Genomic DNA, 20,211 nt, shown 5'->3' on the forward strand with positions numbered 1-20,211 from the left:
GTCTTTTTTTTTCCTCTCAGTTTCAAGACGTTAAGTTAGCAACAACTTCTCTGGTCTTAGGTCGGTCAGGTTCGCTAAAGTTTTGTAAGTTCAATAGGTTATTATCTAAAGGAACAAGCCAAGATATCAGGAAGTGACCTGCAGACCCCAACCGGTCACTCCAGCTGGTAACACTGTCATTATCCAGAGTGAGAGAGTCATGCATCACTGTGGTCTTAAAGGCTGCCGAGGAAAGAAGAAGCCATTACTTCAAAAGCAACATGAACACAGATTACAGTTTGTATTGGTGCCTTCACACCTGACCGGTTTAGTCTGCTTTGATCAAACTGTAGTTGGTTTGCCTGGAAAGTCATTCAGTCAAACTACAAACTTCAGTCTGTGTTCGGCTGGTCCAGTTTGAACGCACGTGTGAACGCCAAGTGGACCAGAAACCTTTAGTCTGCTTCCAAAAGCAGGAAGCGGACTGCGGCGCAGGGCATTGTGGGTAAAAAAAACTAAAACAAACGTTCGAGTCTAACTCTAGCAGAAGAAATGGCTCATAGTCTCCTTCCAAAGAGAAAAGAGAAATCTTCCAACAGCTTAAATCTGATGCCACTCTGTCTTAGTTTTCATTGTGAAGAAGGAAGTCGTTTTGGTTGGTTTGGTGCAGTGTGAACATGAACCGCAGTCACTGAAAATATAACAAATGTTGCAATTTTGGTTCTCAAATCAAACAGAATCTGCCAGACTATCAGATGGGAAAACACCTTGAAAAGAAACTGCTTGGCCATGGAGACCATTTTTAAATTTAGAGGAAGTGATGTAAGGCTGGTTTGCTTCACTTATGAGGAAATAACATTGTGAATGAACTTCAAATGTTGAAGCAAGTAGAAAATTGAAGCTTAGGCTGAAATGGGTGTTACAGCAACCCCAACCGTCCCACCAACTCATTTACAAAGTGGCTTAAGGTCAACAAAGTTGATATTTTGTAGCTGCCATCATAAAGTGCATTAAAAAATTAGTTTAAGCAAGGCAGCTGGCAAGATGACAAATTTCCACCAGTTTCCTCGCACAGAATGGGCCAAAATTCCACCAAACTCTTGTGAGAAGCTTCTGGAAGGAAAACCAAAATATTTGACCCAAGTCACACGGTTCAAAACACAAAATTCTGAATTTGAAGAAATTAAAACAACTCTTATTCTAACCAACCTAAACCAGAAACAAATTTAACCAAACTAAATGTTTCTTTTCATACAGTGCGTGTAAACATCTGGCTTCGTCTGTAGAGCCGCACAACTTTCACTGTAAAACCTGAAAGATGAAACAGAAATCTCTGATCTGGTTCCACCCAATTTAATTTTCAATCCCAAGTGTGAAATCAGTCGGTACAATCTCTTAACACAGCAGCAGAGTCCAAGAGGAAGAAAATGAAATGCATTGTTGTTCTCACTTTAATCTATTGTCCAAAAAGACAAAATAATCTGTACTGATGCACAGTATTGCGCCCCTCTCTGATTGTTTCAACTCAGTCATTTACTTCTGTCCACACCGCAACTCATGACGCCGCCAATCATCCATTGGCAATGTTGGCCGAGCACCTGCAGGATCCCAATACGTCAAACACTAAAGGTTCGCATAGTACCGATCCCTGTTCATGTATTCCCTGTGGGCGAATTCGGCGTCCTTTTTGCTGTGTGGGATCCGTCCGAAAGGGGCGTGATCGTTGAAGCACGAGTCGAAGACCTCGTTGACTATTTTTTCCGCCTCCTCTCGGTTGACCTTTCGCACAGCCAGGATGGAGCGTACAGCGCGATCCCGGACACACTTCTGTTTGAAGAGAATGAAACGGGTTCCATTACAGCAGTGCTTCTCAAATAGTGGGGCGGGCCCCCTTTGGGGGGCGCGGTGCGATACCTGGGGGGGCGCGTGTGATCCTGGGGAACAGGCTTTTTTTTTGGCCGTACTAGTATAAAGTGTAATTGCGCACAGTAGGCGGCAGTGGTGCTCTCATTGTTACTTCTGTCACGTTTGCGACAGTGCAACATTTTACGACTTACAAGACAACAGGTTTGCCTTGGTTAGCAGTGTTAAGTCAACAAAAAGCTCCGACTGCGTTCTGTCTATGGCCTCCGTTATTCAACAACCCCCAACATGAAAATCAGATGAAAAGAAAAGCGGAGAGAGACAAAGATAATGAGACAACAGAAAGTCAACCGAAAGCTAAGAAGAGGAAATACGACGAAGCGTATTTAGCGCTTGGCTTCACTGTGACTACAGTTGGAGAAGAGGAAAGACCCTGTGTGCTGCTGTGTCTAAAAATGCGCAGCGGACAGCATGAAGCCAAATAAATTAGCGCGTCACTTAAATGTTACATCCCAATCACGCCGATAAGCCGCTAGAGTTTTTTCAGCGAAAACGTGCTGAATATTGCCAAACAGTCATCCCGCTTTGTGAAGGCTACTTCAGTAAACCATCGAGCGCTGCTAGCATCATATAAGGTGGCGTACCAAATTGCGCAGTGCAAAAAGCCCCACACCATAGCAGAGGAGCTGATACTGCCTGCAGCAGTAGACATGGATTTATTTATTTTTAATTTCAGGCATTGATGCACTTAAAATCTTTCTGTTGCAGACTTAAAACACAATTTAATAAAGTTATTCTTTGTAAGTTTGACCATATGTCTTTCTTTTTTTCTTTAATGTTAATGAAAAAATGTTATGCAGAGATGGATAGTCACGGTGGGGAGTGGGGGGCGCGAATAGTTTTCTTCTTGCTAGGGGGGGCGTAACGGAAAATAATTGAGAAGCACTGCATTACAGACACGGAACTGATTGTTTAAACGGCGTGTGTGACGTTTATGCCCGGCTCATGTACCTGATGATGTTCCTTAAGGCCGAAGTTGAATCTGGAAAATTCATTGCTGAAGGAGCAATCCCCACTGAGGTTCGCTGCGCGAATCTAAAGGAGACAAACAGAATGTCCAGCATAACACTGTTCAGCTTTGAAAATGTTCCAAAAACAGGAAAAAGATCAGTACATCATCATGGCTACACTCAGCAGATATCAATGGAGCAACAATCAGCAATAGATAAAAATAAATTCTAAGATTGAAGAAAAATATATATTCCATAATTCTAAATGCCATTTTAATGTCACTGCATAACGTTTTGTTGTCATTTGTTCTCCCTAACGTTCCCACTTCTACCCAAAATATCTGCGCCCCATAATTAATCAAAACGAGGAATATTAGAGAAATACTAATAATCCAAATCAGAAAATAACCGCCGAGATTCAAAAAGAAAAATATAATTATTACTGTTATAATACATTTAGCAATTCCATTTTTGCTGTGACACCACTTGGATATGTTCTGTGTCTTGACATGTATTTCTATAGTTGTTCGTTCTCTTATCTAATTGGATGTTTATCATTTTGTAGATCAATACCTCGGTTTGTTAGGATGTAATGTTTGTTTTGTATGCACTAATTGGTCAATTAATTTAATTTAAAAAAACAAAACAAAGAGAAACTGAGGCAAAATCCCTTTTCAGAGCTGATTTTTGGAAATGTCTGCAAGAAAAGAGATAGAAGAGAAAAAAATGTTCCAAGAAGCCAACTACTTATTCTCCTAGTTTCTTAACTGAACGGCGGTATTAAAAGCTACTCCTCACCTCAGAACAAGCCAGATGTCTGAAGTTGTTGAACCAGTCCACGTGGGCCCGGCAGTGGTCAAACGCATGGATGAGCTCATGGGTGACCACTCGGTTCATGTGAGCCTGCTGGTGGATGTTGTTCTGACACAAAACAATCTGGAGGAAAGGAAACGCGACTCAGATGAAAAGACAAAACCTCGAAAGGGTAACACCGTTTCCAGAACCCGTCTCATTTCCTACCTGAGAGGAGGCAGCATCAAAGCCACCGCTGACCATCCCATCGCAGTCCTCACAGGAGAAATGTCTGTCTTTAAACACGTTGCTGAACACATAATGAAAAACAAAGGGAGGTGTGTGATACGCTGGAGGTAGAAGTGGAAACCAATGCAGCTAGTTAGCAGTTTCAGTAAATCGCAGTGACATGGATGAGGGATAGAGGATGACTGTATCATAGAAACATAAAGTCATGGAAACACAGTGGTAATATCATTCTGTGGGCAGATCAAAAATATTGATAAAGTCATGATCGGTATCAGATTTAATGGTGAAATTGATTCTTTATTTTCAGATTACCTAATAAAATTTTATTTTTGTGTTGTAATTTCTCTATTCTACCATAAAAAACAAATATTTTCTGCATTTGTTTATTTAGAAACAATTTTTAATTTGTTTTGTTGTTTTATTGTTTCTCTTTATCTTGCTAATATGTTATTAAAGTATTTTGTAGAGATACATTTTGTTCAAATTCTAAGGTTTCAACAATAGAATTTAAAAAAAAACATGAAAACACCTAAATATCAATATCAGGTGTTTGATATATCAAGCTTAATTAACAAAGAATTAATACCAAAAATGTATTGGTATCAATACTTTTGTATGGCAATACTCGCCCTCGATTTATCTGACATTGGAACTCTACTAAAACACGCAATATTGCACATCTTTAGCACTGTACAATATATCAGCAATTTAAACAAGAGGAACATAAATGAAGGAACTTCTGGAAAAAATATTATTCAGGCACTGATTGAGGTGAATGTTTTAGTTTGAAAGTATTAACCAAAAATGTATCGTATTCAGGTTTTCCGTCAGTGTTTTAAGCCTGGCGGCCCACCAGGCTCTACTTGTGGCCCTACCAGGCTAACATTGCTTAATTTTTAAAGCCTTTTTTAAATGTTTTACTTTTTTTAAAAAAGACTTTATAGTTGGTGTTCGGGCATTAATCGTCCAATCTTTTGGTAGAGGCACTATTATAAAGCAATATTTTAAACTTTCCTGTCAACATTTCTTAAGTGAAAAACGGGACGGGCCGCTGAATGAATGAAGCGCTCTGGCGGGTTTTGTGGGAGAAAAATTGGTATTTGTGAAAAACAGCGGAAGTATTATCTGGGTCAGCCTGCACTTGCGGTTAGCATTAGTCACCAAATTAGCAACATTATTGCTATATTTAGTGACTTTTCGGAAATTCACATCGGCATTGGACGATAATTACATTCATAGAAGCATATGAGACTCAAAGTTTACTGATAATTTCAATATTGTTCAATAAAAAAAAGCAGCAGAAGTAACTTTTGCATTTCGCATCCTATCTATATTACAGTTGGCGTTAACATGTCGTTTCCGGTTATAGACAGCCGTGCAGTCCAACCTACCAGCCGGAGTTCTTCATGGCACTGAGGAGGAGTTTGGCATATGGACCTGCCAGGGACACACAGAGGAGTTAGCTTTAGCTGGAGCCACCTAGCATTCACAACCAATCACTGTTAGCTCCTTGAGCTAATGCTACCTGCTATCACGGCTCGTGCACTCAAATAACAAGCGAGTCACTTGTTCACATTAAAACGTCTGCACATCGGAATGCTTCCTCTCTAAAATGCTACATAAGCAAGCATCGATACTCACTGGTTTCCATGGCGAACCTTAACATGACCTGACACTTGTTTCTGAATGAGAACAGGCTGCTTCGGTCTGGTCTCTTCTCGGGCTTCATCGGGTTTCTCTTCGGGAAGAGGTTATATCCATATTCCTCGTCTTGCTTGGTCCGATCCATTGTGTTGGATTCGTGAAGTGTGGAAATGTCGGCATAAAGTTCTCCGGGTTTTCCACCGCTAGCTAACAGGAAAGGTCATTGCTGGGTTTGTGGATCACGTGGTTCCGTGGTCAAAGTTGACTGACAAAATTTTCAGGCAAAACTATTGTTTAAAATATCAGGTATGTGAAGTCTTTGAAGGATATTTTCCTATCAGTTTTATAATACAAAATATTTTAGCAAAGTACTGTAGCACTTTTTTAGTTTCATATGAGTGGGTGCGCATCATTTATCACCGGGCGAGACACATGTGCGCCGTGTGGGCGTGGCTTGGACACTATTTCAGCTTCCAGATAAAAGTTGCTTAGTTCTTAAATCAAAATTATGATCTCAGATATTGAATTATTACGGTGAATATGGAAAGAATTATGACTTTGCATAAGTACCTTTTTTTTACACTGTAGCACTTTAGTAATTCAAACTTTACACAATTAAGTGGATATGGATTCTATAAAATGACAATCAAATACCAGGCGGGTTCATGCAGCAAGTAATAGAAACTGGTTTAGAGCAAATCACATGATATGAAACAAGAAGCAAACATTTATAGTATTCAGTGCTTTCACATTATGGGAAGGATGTGTTAATTTAAAATATTGTTTGGATTCATTTATAGAACATTGAAAAGATTATTTTTTCACTGTTATGGACACTGATTGGAACCCTCCCACTTTCCCATATGAAATTTTATGCAACCGCAGTTACTTTGAGTGGTCCTGTCTGACTTTCTTCATCTGGGGAAAACCTGTTGCCCTCCATTTAACTCCACCTTCATCGCCTCTTCGTCACTTTCAGCCACGTCTTGCACCGGCTGACTGTTAAGGACCTCCCTAAGTGTCGTTTCCTTTCAGAAAAGTGTTAACTGTAGCGCTATCTGATTCATCTTACTTCCATTGCTCAGTTATCTGTGTATTTTTCGTAAAAGTTCCGTATTTAAAAAAATAATTGTTTTTCCTTGACGGAGATTGTTTTGTTATTATAGACGATCTTTGGTTACGTCGTGCGTACGTAGCGCAAAGGCTGCTGGTCCTCCGCTGTCATGGCTCCGAACATAAACAGAATGTCGTGACTAGCGACACTTTTCGGAGTCTTTTGTCACTTGAGCGGTCATTACGAATTAACTGTGAGTCCAGGAAGGAAGCGGCAGGTATTTCACAACGGTATATAATTAAAGCACAGTCATATCCGGCCTCTTTTAATCCAATGATGGTTCTGTTTTGCTAAGCTGCTAGCTGCTCGAGTGTCACACAACGTGATTCTCGTATTTTACCTCGATGCTGCTGCTGCTTGGATGTGAAGACTAAAACACAGAGAAGTGAAGTGAAAGAGTTTTCCAAAAATAAATGTCTGTTTGGCAGAGGGCAGCATGTCCGTGGGGGACAAGGCCGTGGAGTTACAGCTTCAGATCCGGCAGAATGCGGAGGATGTTCACAGCTTCATGAGGGAGCTGGACACCTGGGAGGCTGACGTCAAGAGGAAGGATGAAGAGCTGAGGACTGGACGAGTCCAGGGGTTCCAGGTAGGATGTCCCCTGCTGTTAACAGCATCTTTATACTGATGCCCTCAAATAAAATCCAAGTTAACCATTTAATTGACAAAAACTATAATCGTGATTTTGAATGTAATCAGGACTTAGAAAGTTAAAGTTCTGACTCTGTGTCTTAAAATTAAGACTTTAATGTCATAATTGTGATATTGAAATTCATAATTATGACTTTAAATATCGTAATTAGGAAGTCAAATTATGACTGCATCTTAAAATGATGACTTTGACTCTTATAACTAAGACTTTAAAACTTGTATTTATTCCTGTTGCACTTCACAGTTTCTTTCATAGCTCCTATGGCCTTCCATAAGTCTGTGTGTCCTATTGCAGAAAACCCTTCCACCTGTGCGTAACAAGGGCTACAGGTCAAAGATGAGGGAGAAGAGGAGGAAACAGGCGCCTGCAGCTGATGGCGACGCGAAGGCAGAGGAGCCCAGACAAGCTTCCAGACCCAAATCCTGTGATTATCGATCGTGGGACAAGTTCGACGTGGTAACCCAACGTCTCACCTGAGCTTTCCACAACCTGAGTTTTCATGCAACAAACGGTGATTGTGCGTTCCTCCTCTTGTCGGCAGGATAAAGCTCTGGCAGAAATAGACAAGGAGGCTGAGTCCAACGAGTCCGATTCGGAGGAGGTGGACAAGGACAGAGCTCAGTCTGAGAAGGAGAACGTAATGAAGTTTCTACATGTGACACACAGACAGAAAGACAGGGGCGAGGGGTTAAAAGATGACAACTGCGTTTGTTTTTTTTTTTTGTTTTGTTTCCAGGGTAACAAGTTGTTCAAAGAGGGGAGGTATGACGAGGCCATAGAGTGTTACACTAGAGGGATGGCTGCTGACCCATACAACCCTGTGCTTCCCACCAACAGAGCCACGTCCTTCTTCAGACTTAAGAAGTAAGTCTGACTACACTGTAAACAAATGGGCTTCATTCGACCGATTAATAATCGATTGATGATCATTTATCTACTTCACAACTATACAAAGTAGATACATACAAGTGCGAAGTAGATAAATGGTATCATTGGTTAGGTAAAATTGACTTTGTTGGGTTTTACATCATGTCACGATGTACTGTACCAGGAGTGTTGTTTCATGCGTGTCTGAGAAATCCTTTAATCTCCATGGCAACCAGCTGAGCTGAAACACCTGTGTGGAGCTGCTCTGCTTTGAGATGAAGCTCCTCCTCAGAGCTGCAGTTTCCAAGCTCTCAGTGCAAACCCTCTCCCCCAAACCTCCCTCACTCGGCTCCTTCAGACTAGCAGCAGCAATTAGCAAACACCTGTTGGAGCTGTGCATCAGCTGATCTCATTGCAGGAGCTACATCTCTGTTCTACGCTGGTGAAAACGCTGTTAAAGGGTTGATGCAGGAGCCGTGTTGTGATGATTTCCTGAAGATCGGAGCTTTAGAAAGAGCAGGAGTTTTTCTAGAGACAGAGGCCCAAATTTCAAGGTGTTAAATTACAAAGTAACATTTCTGTTAGGACATGTTTGATACATATGACATTTTTTAACACCTGAAGTTAGAATAGTTACTTAATTGTGTTATAAAATGGATCTACGTGCCTGGAAAATACATAATTCTTCCCCTTAAAAACAACAAACAAACAAACAAAGAAAAAAAACAAAACTAAAAAGTGTGGTCCACATTTGTTTTCAGCTTCTTTCACTGATTCAGATCTCACTTTAAATGCAACTGTTCTGTAGCTTCATGAAGACTAAAGTACACATGAGACAGATTTTATGGATACATGCTCATTGTAACACATTGAAGTTTGTGGTAAAATGTGAAAAAATAAATACTTTTGCTAAGTTGAAGATGTTTTTCAGTTTTTTCCGGTTGTTGTGACAAGTTTTTGCCTTCCCAGGTTCGCCGTGGCTGAGTCGGACTGCAACCTGGCCGTCGCCCTTGACGACAGCTATTACAAAGCGTATGCTAGGAGAGGAGCCGCTCGGTTTGCCCTGCAGAAACACCAGTCGGCTCTGGAAGGTCTGAATCGTTTTAAACCGGGTTTTATCTGAATCGGTTTAAAAACTGGGTTTTGTTTGAGCCGTCCTGATCTGAGGCTGTTGAATGTGTCTGAACAGATTACCAGACGGTCCTCCGGCTGGACCCGGGCAACGCCGAAGCCCAGAGCGAAGTGAAGAAACTCCAGGAGGTGAGGGTTGGGTGGGGTCAGTGAGGGTCAGGGTTCAGTTTGTCCTGCTGGTGTCTAACCCATATTCTGGTTGGTTCAGATCCTCGATCAGGCTGGGCGGGGTCTGGCCGTCCAGCCTGCCTCCGCCGCCGCCGCCCACCACGACCAGCAGCAACAGCTGGGAGAGCAGCAGAGGAAACAGGAAGCTGTGATGCAGAAGGACAGAGTGAGTCCTGGTTTATCGCCTCTCTTCTCTGTCAGTTTGTTCTGAAACCCAACGGAGACGTTTGCACTTCAGGGAAACGCTTACTTCAAAGAAGGGAAGTACGAGGCAGCCGTGGAATGCTACAGCAGAGGAATGGAGGCGGACGCCATGAACGTCCTCCTGCCTGCCAACAGAGCCATGGCCTTCCTCAAGCTGGACAGGTAGAAACATCCAACAGTTCTCACTCCATCCAACAAATGATAGCAGGAGATTGTAAACAAACTCTCTCCATCTGTCTTCCTGCAGGTATAAAGAAGCAGAGGAGGACTGTACAGCAGCCATTTCTCTGGATGACACTTACTCTAAGGCCTTCGCCCGCCGCGGCACAGCCAGACTGGCACTGGGGAAACTGCAGGAGGCCAAGGAAGGTGCTGCAGAGTTCCCACAGCAAACAGCAGCAACATGTTGGGTTTATTGTTTTCAATAAGCATATATTCCTCCTGCTTTTTGGTTTTTTTTTCCTACTCTTTCACATTTAAACATTCTACTGGGAAGGTCCACCACTTTTTATTGGTGCTCAAAAACAAGCAGCAATATAGAAAATAGGCAAAATTTTCAAAGTCATATTTTCACAAAGTCATATTTTCACAATTTCTTTCATTTGTTTATAACTGACACATTTTGTAAACTAAATACCTAATTAGCAACACAATTAAGATTGCTAATTAATTGCTAAACATATATCTTCAAGCTAAATATGTAGCTAGCATGCTAAACATTTAGCTTCAAACTAAATATTTGCATATTAGCTAAATGTTTAGCTTAGAGCTAAATATTAAGCCTCAAACTAAGTATTTAGCTTCTTCAGCTAACAAGCAAATATTTATCTTGGAGTGGAATGTTTAGCTTCCTGATCAATGATTTCATGAGACTCCACATGTTTGAGTGATTGTCTCGACTTTCCGTGTGTGTGTGTCAGATTTCCGGCGGTTGCTGCAGTTGGAGCCTGGGAACAAGCAGGCCCTGAATGAGCTGCAGAAGCTGCAGACGGTACGCTAACACCTGCCGGGTTTTCCGTCTGAGCTGCTGAACTCTGACCCCGTGGCATCTTTCTCCTCCAGGATCCAGACTGGAGCGGCGGTCTGCAGACGGAGGACGGCGCCCAGAGGAGGACGGTCCAACCCGTGGACAAGCCAGAACATCTGCGCTCAACCGTCGGTTCCACAGTGATTCAGCTGCGTCTGACTAAAGGTGTTTGTGAAACCCACTGAGTTAGCTTCTCCTCCGGTCTGTAGAAACCTCTGAGACGAATCGACATCCAGGAGATCAGCGGGAAGCTGGCGCCACCCAAGCAGGAAGCTCTTCCTCTGTTAATCCAGGAAGTAGAGAGGAAGACTGACTCGCCGCTGTCTTCATCACCCAGCGCCAAGATCGTCAAAATGGAGGAAGCAGCAGAAACACAGAAACATGACAGGTGACTTTCACATGCAAGGAGGGGAAGAAACCATGCTTACCACTGGGACTGGATCACAAAACAATATAATCCATGAACTCAACATTTGGTTTTTGAACATTAAATTTTTGGAAAATCTGGATTTTTATTTTGAACCAATGCAGTGCTTAGCTTTCCATGGGTGAGAGTGATGTCAGCAGGGCCGCCATCTTGTTTGGAAGTTCTAGCTTCTTCAAGGCAAATCAGTGATGGAATGTTAGGATTATGAGAATAAAGTGATAATATTACACTAATACATACTGTTGTAGTGAAATGAGACTAAACTGGATGACAATAGCAAGAACAAAACATCAATATTCCCAGAATATAGTCAGAATTCCAGAAAATAAAGTGATAACATAATAAGAACTCCTTCACAAAAACAATTAAAATGAGAAATGTTGAGCATCTGGTGAATCTGAAGAGTGTGGCTTGCATTTGCATTCTGCATGCTCTTACCGATTTACTGACTTCATCCATTTTCCCATCAGCCCTGGCACAATTTCCCTGTGTTTGCAAAAGAAAAAGCATTCCCATGCCATGCTACTGCCACTGCCGTGCTGCCCCCCTGTCCTCCTGGCACTTTTACATCCAGGTGTGCAGTGGCATTCCTATCCGTTCTCCTGTGCTCTCCAGAGTCCCTGCCAGCAGAGACGCCAGCCAATCAGTTCAGGAGGAATCCAGTGAAGCAGCTGAAGCACCAAGTTCAGATGTTCCTCCTGCTCCCAGCAACAGCTTCCAGCTGGAGGCGGACCTCCGCAAGCTCAGCCAGCAGCCGGAGGCGGTTTACAGATACCTGAGGGTGAGCTGCGTTCTCCTTTCACTTCAGCACCAGCAGCTCTGTTTTCATTTCATTTTTAAGCCAAACATTCATTTCCTCAAGTGTTCTTGGATGCAGTGATTAAAAAAAAAGAAATACCTCCTATATTATCAGACCAAATCCAAACGTTATGTGAACGTTACATTTTCTGCCTTCCATTGTGCATTAAGTTCAGATGAATTCAAACAACCCTTGTGTTTTCTTTCATTCTGTGCGATGTCATTTGAAGCCAGCGAGCTTTACATGGACTTTATCAATCTCGTAGTTTAACACCTGGCCTCCAGGGGGCACTATTTTGTAAAAACTGGAAGACCATTAGCAGCAGTGATGTTGTCCATTTCCCTTGTCTTCACACAGAAACATGACCCAAATCCGTTTTTCTATTCTTATGTTTTGCCTGAAGGTGATTCATGTTTGACCTTTTCAAGTCTGTCTGAACGGCACAATGCCAATCTTAGAAAAACATAAAATTCCATGGCAACCACTTCCACATGTGGTATTAAATACAATTAAAGCCGCAAGCGGCGTCAGTCGGGCGGCCCTGGCAGCCAAGCGCCGCTCTGGCCTATTGGCCACCGCGGGGTACCAGCAACCGCCGGCCGCCAGCCGGCCACCACAGAAGTTCTCACGCGGTTTTTAGCACCTCCGCCAACACAGCACCACGGAAGCTGTTGCGCAGTTTCCACGCCCGTCCACCAGGCGGTACGCATTGATGCATTCGGCGGCACTCCTTGACGACGCACAAAAAATGTAGTGCAGATTTGATGATTTAGCAAGGAGATATAGCTGGTGAACTAACCTAGGGGGCGCAGTGGATTCAAATTACATTCCAATGCTGTTGGGCTCTTTAGAGGTCAGCCCTAAATCATGTGTGATTTAGAGCCGATTCCACTGTATTAAAGAATATTTACTGAACTCTGATCCAGAACCACACTGCATTCTGGGAAATGTAGGCTGAGAAGCAGCTTTTACCGCTCAACCCACAGACATAATAAAAGAATAGGCTCCGCATTGACTGCTTGGAGGCAGGAAACACGGTGGCCATCTTGGAGAGGTCGTCAATCCTACTCGGCTAAACCAGAACAGCAGACGATGCCTCAGCACTGCTGCATATTTTTGTTCAAAATGACGGACTATTCATGTGAAGGCTCGGGACATAACTTTTCAGTACTAGGACGATGTTGTTAATATTTTGCATTAGCTATAGGGCTTGGTGTAATACTGGAGTTCAGCTCTCGCTACAAATGCTAACAGATTTATTTAGGAAACCTTCAAACCAAAAATGGAAGATCTGGGAGGCATCTTGCTCCAGCAAGAGGCGGAGTACATCCTGGACAGGTCGCCAGCAACACAGAGACAGACAGGTGAAAAACAACCGTGCATGCAGAGATTCACACCTAAGGATGGGTTTAGAGAAATCAATTAACCTAACAATCATGCTTTTGGACTTTGGGAGGAAGCCGGAGTACCCGGAGAGAACCCACACAAGCATGGGGAGAACATGCAATATTCGTGCAAAAAGACTCGGCACAAAGACCTGGAGGTCAGCCGGAGACCAACGGGACTCCATACGAAGCCCTGGAGGTCAGCCGGAGAGTGTCTGATGACCTGGCGACAAATGGGATTAGAGTCTGATGGTCTGGGAACTCGAGGCCTCAAGTTCCCATGGCACCGCAGTCCTGCGGGCCTCAAGCTCTCCCTCCAACATCTTCCGCCATCAGCCCCTGAGTGTCAAGCTCCCTTGACACCGCAGTGCTTTTGTTGTAAAGCTTTTCTGCCCCAAATAATCAAGTCTGAAGTTTTGAGTTATCATGACACTTTTTAAATCACAATTCGATCCAGTATCTCAGAGTACCATTTTCGGACATTTTCTGGTATGTGTTGATGATACCTCCGACCACACGTGCGATTACTGACGGCTGGTCTGAATCCGACTGGCTTTCTCCGTGGGTTTCCTCTTTAGGCTGCTGCTGGATCTGCTGTTCCACTCCGTCCCTCATCTTTTTGGTCAACTTTTCCCCTTCCAAGACACTTCCGATACTTTTCAGTTTCAGGGCGGTGTTTTCCTGTTCGAAGAAAGTGTTTTTATCCTTTAAGGCAGTGGTTGTCTTCTCCAGGGTCTCGCTTTTCAGCTTCAGGTCGGTGCTTATTTTCATCAAGTCAGCGATTTTCTGCCTCAGGCTGGTGTTTTCCTTCTCTAGCAAGCTTTTTCCCTCCTCCAAAGCAGTGATTTTCTGTCCCCGGTTGGTGATTTCCTGCTTGAGGATGGCTCTTATTTGTTCCAAGGCAGTGGTTTTCCTCTCTAAGATGGTTCTGTTCTGCTTCTCAGTGGTGCTTCTCTGCTTCAGGGTGGTGTTTTCCTTCTCCAACGAGCTTTTTCCCTCCTCCAAAGCAGTGATTTTCTGCTGCCGGGCGGTGTTTTCCTGCTTGAGGATGGTGTTAATTTGCTCCAAGGCAGTGGTTTTCCTCTCCAAGACTGCACTTTTCTGCTCCAGAGCTGCGCTTCTCACCTTCAGAGTGGTGTTTTCCTCAATCAAGGCAGTCTTTTCCTGCTTGAGGGCAGTGTTTTCCTCTTTCAAGACGGTATTTATGTGGTCAAAGATAGTGATCCTCTCCTCCAAGGCAGTTTTTACATGCTCCAAGTTTATGTTTCTCTCTTCCAAGGCGGTCTTTTCAGTCTCCAAGCCTGCGATTTTCTGCCCCAGTGTGATACTTCTTTGCTCCAGAGCAGTCTTTTTCTTCTCCAAAACGGTCATCTTCTTTGTCAAGGTTGTGTTTTGTGATTCCAGGGCTGTGTTTTTGTCCTCCAACTCAGTCTTTTCCTTCTCCAAGGCAGCCTTTTCAATTTCTAAGGCTGCCTTTTTCTGACCCAGTGCAATATTTTTTTTCTCCAGAGTGGTCTTTTTCTTCTCCAGAGTAGTGTTCTTTTTCTCCAAGTCAGTGTTGTGTGTTTCCAGCGTAGTGTTTTTCTCCTTTAAGGCGGTCTTTTGGTTCTCCAGCACTGTGTTTTTCTCCATTAAGGCAGTCTTTTGGTTCTCCAAGATCCTGTTTTTCTGTCGCAGTGCAAAACTTTCTTTCTGCTGCGTATAGGTCCTCTTCTCCAAGGCGTTCTTTTCTACCTCTAACGCAGTCTTTCTTCTCTCCAAGGCGGTCTTTTCTATTTCTAAGGCTGTGTTTCTCTCCTCCACAGCGACCTTCTCTTTCTCCAAACGAGTATTTTTCTCCTCCAAGGCGGTCTTTTCGTTTTCCAAGGTGATCTTTTCATTCTCCAAGGCGATCTTTTCGTTCTCCAGCACAGTGTTTTTCTCCTCCAAGACGGCCTTTTTCTTCTCCAGAGCAGTGATATTTTTCTTCAAAGTTTTGTTTGCGTCCAACTGTTTCTTTAATTCGTCGTCTTTCTCCTGAACCAGAGCGTCTACCTCAAGCGCAGCTTTTTTCGCATTTAGAACTTGGATGTTCAGCTCCTCATTTGCTTTCAGCAGAGACATTCGCTCGATGGACATCACGCTTACTTTTTCTACAAAATCATTGAGCTGCTGCGTCTGTCTCGCTATGGTCTCTTGCATTTCCTTGCCTTTGAAATCAGAAGGCTTACTTATCTTATTGCTCTTACTCATTTTGAATTTGTTCTCTCTGGACAAATCTGAAAATCGATCAGAAAACTGACTATTTGCTAGTTAGTGCGATTAGTACGATACTTGTGCTTTCTCTCCAACTGCTGCAATAGCTATGACCGTAGATTCAGAAGTGATGCATTATAGCTCCACATAGGGTGCATCACTCCTTGTGACATCAAATTGCGTGATGTCACAACCTCAATCATGTCTCTACGATGAAGTAAGGGAATAGCAAAGGGTCCTTTAAAAATTTCTAGGTGGCGCCGTTGAGCCATTTCTTTTGCGATTTTTGCGACGACCTTAAAATACGAAAATTTTAAACGGGCCAAGTTTGGTGAGTTATTGAATATGATAAAGGCCCCAAAAAGCCAATTCATTTGGAGGGAGAATTGTATTAATAGGAAGAAACAGTACAAAAACAATAGGCCTTCGCAGCGCCTAGCTGCTCGGGCCTAATAACTATCTAATAGTTTTTTCATACAAAATCCAATTTTTCATTATATTTTCTTGTGTTTTTTTTTTTTTTCTTGAAAAAAAGTTTACAAATGACAGAAAATATTTTCAAAAACTTTCTTATTATGCACTCATTCCTTTTTTGGGAATTTACCTGAATTAAAATATTTTCATAAACACAGACCAGATCATAAGCTGTGGGTGAGCTAACGTCACACTGAACTGTGGAAGCTCCAGGAGTCCATTTGTGAAAAAACAAAAACCTTCATAAACAGAAAACTCGATGGATGGATAAAAGTCATTTCTGGGTCCTGCCATGTCTGGATGCTAAACATTCTTGTCCTTGTTGGCAGCAAATCAGTCCCTCAGCGTACGGCCAGATCTTCCGGAACTCTCTGGAGCCGGACCTGCTCAACCAGATCCTCAGAACCCTGCACGATTTCTTCATAGGGTAAGCTCTCTGGATGCAAACTTCAGAGCCCAGCTGCTTTTGTCTGTTCAAACTGCAGAACTGTAAAACTGGCCTGTTTGGAACAGGAACGAACCTCCGACCTCCATCTTGGAGACCCTCGGCGGTCTGGCGGGCGTGAGGCGCTTCGACATGGCCGTCATGTTCATGACGCCGCAGGAGAAGAAAGGTTGGACTCCTCTTCATCCTCTGCCTTCTCGCTCATGTGAGATCATGGTTGAAAACGTGTGGTTTCCTCCCTCCTCTCAGTGCTGAAGGAGCTGTTTGACTTCCTGCTCCAAGCCCAGCTGGACCAGCCCACCGTTTCAGAACTGCAGAAGAAGTACGGACTATGATGGACGGCCGGACAGACGTGTTCCTAGCTTCTAGCGTCTGCAGTGTGTTTTCTTCAACTGGCCAAAAACAACCTGACGTTTGCTGAACTGATCACTTAACCAAATAAAACAGGTGTGTTTCTGAAACTTGTGTTCTTGTTTGGCTGGATTTATTTTTATGAGATGTAGCAAAGGAGGAGAGTTAATCTAGTCAACTGCCAAAACCAGCGGATTTCTGCAATTCAACCCTGAATTATTACGTCATTAATAATCAGCGTTAGCGCTGCAATGACATCAGATGGCTGTTAGCGTTGTGTTGTAGTGTCACGACGCAGCCAGCAGGTGGAGCCAAACATAAGTATGGAAGTTTTGGATGTAATTTTCCGAACGGCTTTCCATCTGAGCCGCAAATTAGAAAGTATGGACTATACTTTAAAAATAGATCAAAACATTGAAATAATCATTCCTTTATTAAGTACTCCTAAAATATGTGTAAAATGCTTCCTAAAACTTCAACTAATTATGTGTTAAGATCATACATCTATGAGCTGCAGAGCAGAATTATGGTTATATAATTCTGATTATTTTCTGCTGGTATATGTAGTAGAAAAAAAGCAGTTCAGATTTTGGAGTAGGGATACACCAATATTTAAAAAATGGCTGAAGTCTTTATGTTTCACTTGTTTTCACTGTTGTTAAGCCCTAAAGCAGGTGTGTCAAACTCAATTAAGTTTTGGGCCAAATCAAGATCATGAAGGCTCTTAAAGGGCCGGTTGTGCCAGAATGTGTTGATAAAACCTGTTCAGAAACTGTCAATATGTCAATAAATTCTTAAAATTACATAATATTATTGAAGATCTTTTCAGTCACTTCAGGAACTAATAATAAATGTGACTGTTTATTTACTCGCTGTATAAATCATGAATCATACATCAACTAAATTCTCAAGAAACAGGAGGGATTGATTGAGGTAAATTGGCAGTAAACAAATAAAAACTGCATTGATATGATTGATAATATAATATTTAATTACACTTAGTGTTTAGTCTACACTGTGGAGGGCCACATAAAAAGCTTTGGCGGGCCGGATTTGGCCCCTGGGCCTTGAGTTTGACACGTGGGCCCTAAAGCAAAATAAAAAATCAAAGTAAATGTCAATTTCTTGTAAATCACCAACAGTTTGCAAAAAATAAATGGAGCAAATTATTTTGAATATCTGAACTATTTATTGACGGTAAACGCATTGACAAACAATTTGGACAACTACTAACAGATACGATGGAAATATTTCTGCGTGTTGGTGAAAGTTGATGTCTGCAGGTGTGTGAGCTCTTAAAGTGACGTTTCCTTTGAGTCCCTCGGCGGCCGGAAGGTCAGGATCTCTGTGAACGTTTGACCTGCACAAAGAGAAACGGGGTTAAAGGTCTTCGGTTTTTCACGAGCCTCCTTTGCTGCATCCAATCAGAGGAGGCGTTGGCGTCTTGTTCGGGAAGCCCTCCCGATCCCGCCTCACGTTTCCACTGCTCCAGCGGCAGGTCCGCGTTGTCCGTGGTCTGGTCGTACGGCAGCGCCTCGCTCTCCTCCTCCACGTCCCTGAACTCACTGAAGAGCGGCAGCTCCAGGGCCTCCGCCGCGCTGGCCCTGCTGTCAGGGTCCAGAAGGAGCATCTTTTCCAGGACGCTCACCGCTGCAATGCACAGAGACGCGTGAAAGTGGGCAAAACCCCCCCCCAAAACAAAAAAAAAAAACGACAACTTCAGCACAGAAAGTTCTCGCGTACCATTTGAGCTGGCTTTGGAGAAAATGGAGTGCAAATCTTTCTTTGGCACTTTCGGTAAACTCCGGATGTAGTTTCTGGCCTGTTGAAGGACAGAAAAGAACTCTGTGATTGAAACTTTTATATCGACACCTTCATTTCTGCTAAATCATCTTTTAGTTAAAAAAAAAAAGACTACTAACTTAGAAATGTCACAATATTCAACTTCCTTTTGTCTGATATTATTAAACAAGTTACAGTTCAACCAACTTCCTTCAAGTCACGATGCTTCCGGTTTTCAAAATAAAATCCATCTGATTTTGACATTGATTTCAAATTTTGGCCTTGTGAAACTCAGAAATGCCCACGCTTCCTCTAGAAAATTTCTGACATTATTTCTGAGATCTTTTCTCACAACTTTAAACCTTTCAAACTCAGAACTTGCCAGAAGAAATTCCAAAAAATGTCAGTATGGAGCTCAAAATGTCTTTGTTTTTGCTAGAATTTTTTTTTTTGTTTAATTTGAGAATGAGCCAAATAAATTCAGTACTGGCTGTAATATGAATCCAAATGGACAGAGTGTCTGCTGAAACCAAAGACAGTTGATTACACACAACTTACATCTTGACTCTGTAGCTTGAGAACAAAGTCGGGAGTCGGAGTTCCTGTAATCTTCATGATTTCTCTTAACTGGTCCAGGTCTGATGAAGGAAACGGTTAAGAATCGTTGCTCGAATTCATTTCTATCATCGTTCATGTCAAAATTTTAGCAGGCAAATGCAGAACCTCCCTGCAGGCAGGACCTCTCAGCAAACACATTGTAAGACGATCGCACGATAAAGACGTATCAATGTTTCCGCTCGTGCTACAGTAGCGGTACATGTCCTGTGATTGGTTCTCAAACTGTAGAAATGTTGGTCAGTTCATATTAGTGACCTGTAATGCAGAGCCAAAAACAGGAACCTATGATCTGTATTTTCAGATCAGTCTATGTTATGTGTCAGGTAATCATTTTCTATATACTGTAATGAAATGATTATTTTATAGTTATAGTTACTGGAGTCCAGGTAAGATTTTAGAGTACATTGTCAAATCAATCAGCCGGACAAGGATACGGTCGTTTCCCTTGAACAAAGGTTTCCCCAGCAACATCTCTGCCATGATGCAACCCGCTGACCAAATATCCACTGCAACGCAGAGCAAAAGTATCGCTGCAGAACGATTCATTTACAGCTACATCAGATCCCTTTTGCTTTTTGTGATCGCCATCACCAGTCTGGGTGTAGTGCATCCAGTTAAGGATGACCTCCGGCGCTCTGTACCAGCGCGTCACAACGTAGCCGGTCATCTCTGCGTCGGCCTGCCGGGCCAAGCCGAAGTCCAGGATCTTCAGCAGAACGGAGGGTAGGTACCGCATTACAGTTTTAAAAATGAGGATGAGAATTAAGCAAGACAAGGTGGCTTACCACTGAATTACCTTTAGCTCACAATCAGGGTTTATGGCCAAATTTCCAGGTTTGAGGTCCTGTTAGATAATGATTGATACTCATCAGTGAACAGAAGGTATTTACTCTTTAATTTGAGCTCATTAAATGTCAAACATGCTGGGGTACTTAGAAATGCAGCACAGAATTTGAATACATCGTTTTGTCTGGTTGAAAAAAACAGATAAACAG

The 20,211-nt window shown here is 42.7% G+C and overlaps 3 protein-coding genes across 5 annotated transcripts in view; 1 reads left to right on the plus strand and 2 right to left on the minus strand.

Moving 5' to 3' along the window:
- Positions 1–1,311: 1,311 nt before the first annotated feature.
- atp23 (ATP23 metallopeptidase and ATP synthase assembly factor homolog) lies at positions 1,312–5,791 on the minus strand. The gene is made up of 6 exons (XM_055055591.1): positions 5,535–5,791; positions 5,285–5,330; positions 3,873–3,954; positions 3,651–3,788; positions 2,854–2,937; positions 1,312–1,806 (listed from the first exon to the last, which is right to left on the minus strand). The coding sequence occupies exons 1-6, from the start codon at positions 5,680–5,682 to the stop codon at positions 1,603–1,605; spliced, it is 702 nt and encodes a 233-aa protein (XP_054911566.1). The 5' UTR covers positions 5,683–5,791; the 3' UTR covers positions 1,312–1,602.
- rpap3 (RNA polymerase II associated protein 3) lies at positions 5,761–16,930 on the plus strand. Of its 3 annotated transcripts, none has more exons than XM_055055590.1 (17): positions 5,761–5,843; positions 7,080–7,240; positions 7,598–7,759; positions 7,845–7,940; positions 8,040–8,167; positions 9,140–9,261; positions 9,360–9,430; positions 9,510–9,635; positions 9,708–9,835; positions 9,921–10,042; positions 10,594–10,664; positions 10,736–10,828; positions 10,910–11,088; positions 11,743–11,908; positions 16,350–16,447; positions 16,534–16,634; positions 16,715–16,930. In XM_055055590.1, the coding sequence occupies exons 2-17, from the start codon at positions 7,088–7,090 to the stop codon at positions 16,798–16,800; spliced, it is 1,902 nt and encodes a 633-aa protein (XP_054911565.1). In that variant the 5' UTR covers positions 5,761–5,843; positions 7,080–7,087; the 3' UTR covers positions 16,801–16,930. The 3 variants fall into 3 exon arrangements, with proteins under 3 accessions (XP_054911565.1, XP_054911564.1, XP_054911563.1); XM_055055589.1 differs by lacking the exon at positions 5,761–5,843 and adding an exon at positions 6,670–6,881; XM_055055588.1 differs by lacking the exon at positions 5,761–5,843 and adding an exon at positions 6,671–6,868.
- Positions 16,931–18,093: 1,163 nt separating this feature from the next.
- The window catches only part of mapk12b (mitogen-activated protein kinase 12b), a 4,580-nt gene continuing 2,462 nt past the window's right edge, over positions 18,094–20,211 (minus strand). The window contains exons 6-12 of the mRNA XM_055055659.1: positions 20,013–20,060; positions 19,808–19,922; positions 19,651–19,722; positions 19,157–19,236; positions 18,560–18,638; positions 18,293–18,466; positions 18,094–18,176 (exon numbers count right to left, since the gene is read on the minus strand). Coding sequence (XP_054911634.1) covers positions 18,112–18,176; positions 18,293–18,466; positions 18,560–18,638; positions 19,157–19,236; positions 19,651–19,722; positions 19,808–19,922; positions 20,013–20,060 — 633 coding nt within the window. The 3' untranslated portion in view covers positions 18,094–18,111. The remainder of the gene's footprint in view (positions 18,177–18,292; positions 18,467–18,559; positions 18,639–19,156; positions 19,237–19,650; positions 19,723–19,807; positions 19,923–20,012; positions 20,061–20,211) is intronic.

This window comes from Poeciliopsis prolifica, unplaced genomic scaffold, assembly GCF_027474105.1.
Source record: "Poeciliopsis prolifica strain line A6 unplaced genomic scaffold, Auburn_PproV2 SCAFFOLD042, whole genome shotgun sequence".
Lineage (NCBI taxonomy): Eukaryota > Metazoa > Chordata > Actinopteri > Cyprinodontiformes > Poeciliidae > Poeciliopsis > Poeciliopsis prolifica.